Source organism: Coptis chinensis, chromosome 5 (genome assembly GCF_015680905.1).
Source record: "Coptis chinensis isolate HL-2020 chromosome 5, ASM1568090v1, whole genome shotgun sequence".
NCBI lineage: Eukaryota > Viridiplantae > Streptophyta > Magnoliopsida > Ranunculales > Ranunculaceae > Coptis > Coptis chinensis.
The window spans coordinates 22,474,544-22,477,022 of record NC_141460.1 but is presented as its reverse complement, the minus strand read 5'-3'; the positions used below and the strand labels follow the sequence as shown (position 1 = coordinate 22,477,022).

General features: G+C 40.0%; 1 protein-coding gene across 1 annotated transcript; it reads right to left on the bottom strand.

Annotated features, from left to right (window-relative positions):
- Positions 1-226: 226 nt before the first annotated feature.
- LOC147497101 (uncharacterized) lies at positions 227-2,119 on the bottom strand. The gene is made up of 2 exons (XM_086562757.1): positions 1,777-2,119; positions 227-501 (listed from the first exon to the last, which is right to left on the bottom strand). Exons 1-2 carry the CDS (start codon positions 2,117-2,119, stop codon positions 227-229), a joined length of 618 nt encoding a protein of 205 aa, XP_086418883.1.
- Between the last annotated feature and the right edge of the window lie 360 nt (positions 2,120-2,479).

Below are 2,479 nucleotides of genomic sequence, written 5' to 3'. Positions count from 1 at the left end.
TTTTTTTTGCACACAAGTAAGGAAATTTTATTAAAAATTATGTCAGAGACAGAACATGATACACTTTTGCTCATTTAAATCTATAGAAAGCCCTAAAAGGACTTTCTATCATAGTTACATAATCTGGTCTACTAGTGCTCCAAATCGAAGTTCCCTGATAGTGTGGATCCCTTCCTAGCCACTGCCTCCGCACTAAAATTGCATTCTCTCCAAATATGGGTTAGTTTCAAGTGTTGTAGAAGTGTAATCGCTCACTTCCATCTTGCTCTAAACACCCATGGTATGATAGAAAGCCATTAAAGGCTTTAACAGCAGCTTCTGAGTCGGCCTCAATCCAAATGCTACTCCAATTCATATCCCCTGCTTTCTCAACTGCCAATACAATGGCAATGCATTCTACCTCAAAACTGTTAACTTGGCCTAGTCCTTCTGCAAGAGCTCCCACTACTGCTAAGTTTTTGATTCTACAAACAATCCTAGCCCCCCCTCTACTTGGAGTTCCTTGTGTAGGAACCGTTATTTCAAAATGCAAATTTCTACAAACCGCAAAAACCCACGCGCAGCGGAATTAATGGGGTTCACGGTTTTGGATTGGAAACATACATGTAAATCAAGCTTGACATCTCTGAGAATCCAAGCTTTATGAGATCAACAATCAACCCCTTGATCTTCTGTTGTATTCTTATGTACAGAGTGGACGTTGTGTGGGCAACAATCTACCAATCTCTCCTTTCTCACTTGGCCTCTATCACTCTCAAAAATGGAACCGATTTTGGATCTATTTTTCTTGAGCAAAACCTTGATTTTTTTGTGTGTAAGTCGGCCAGAGAAAGAGGTTTCTTTTTATAGGCTACAACAGGGACCATGAGGAGAAATTAGGGTTAGGCCTCTTGACGGGCATGGGCTTCCCATTTTCGCCCAGAACACACTGCCCAAGTCCGTCAACAAATGGCTTATTCTACTAAAGGCCATTGTTGTACTACCACCTTAATCCCAAATTATGTGTCAGCGTTTATGGGCTCCATATTATATGCTCGTTGATCTCCCCGTGTTTAAGATATCGAATGTCCGTTGATTAAGTCAAGTTACTGACAACTACATTAATCAACTTCTTATGTCCTTGAGTAGTACCACTCAACCTCATTGTCATGTCGGATCAAATCCACCTGCAGGGTTTACATGACAATCCTTATGAGCTCCTCAAGGGGACATCATCAGCCCGACTTCTTGCGGGACACAAATTCCTTCTATAATCAACAACACACATTGCATACAATGTCATTATCCAATCCATCGAGTTTGTTGATTCACAAATGAATCTCACTCATTGATGATTTAAAGTAATGTGCAATGCACGTAAGTGTCCATTATTATATCCAGATTAAGAGGACAAGCATCCATAATAACAGAGGCGTTTGTTCTCTTATATAGTCAGTATAAAGAGAAACAATTTCACTTGGTCCTGTTCAATACACACAAAGTGTACTAGTGTAATCCTATAGTCAAGATAGACTAATACCAGATTATACTACAACCGTACCAATGGTTTGTCCAAATCCATCTAGGTTGTGAACGATTACTTATACTTTATAAGGTACTGATGATATGATCTTCTGTGTGTTCACACCATATCATCTACAACATAAAGTATTAGACACATGCATATAACTAATAACATATATAATATGCATAATATTTGCCCATATGATTTTCATTCAAAATATAAAGAATTAGAATTAATACAAAAGTAATGCTTTTAGTATATAACCCTATCACCTTGGGCTAAACCACTTGTGTTGCACTTTATAACATTCCCCTGAGGAGCCACCCAATGTACCTTATGTATTTTTTGGGCTGGAGCACTCTTTGCTTGTACATCGAGCCTTTTTAGAATGCGAAACTCTTTAATGTCATTTTGCTTCCTTCCATGCGAGAGCGAACCCGAGTCTTTCACGCCCCTTAGAATCTCTCGCTTCATGCTGCCCATGTGAATGGGGTTGTCCTCGAAGTGCTCTTTGTTTCTAGTCTTCCATACTTGAACCATGATGTGCACTGTAGCTGCATTCCACAGCTCTTGAATGATGGGGCTGCTATTTTTAGATGCCTTCAGCAGTGCCATGAAGTTAAACTCTGAGAGGGTTACTTCAAACATTTGCGCTACCCAATTCCAAATCTCTCGAACTTTGATGCAATCCCATAGAAGATGTTATGCGGATTCTTCCTCATAATGGCAGAAGTGGCATCTAGAAGCCAGCTATACCCCAACCTTTTTCACGCGATCATCAGTTGGCATGGCTTTTTGTATAAGCTTCCAAGCTATGCAAGCAGTTCTGGGGTGTATGTGGGCTATCCAGATCTTCTGACTCCATGCTATTTTATTCTTCTTTCTCCTTATTGTTTCATAAGCTGACTAGACCAAGAAAAGCCCATCAGACTCTGGCTTCCAAATTCTGATGTCTTCTTCCCTACTAAGTTGTGG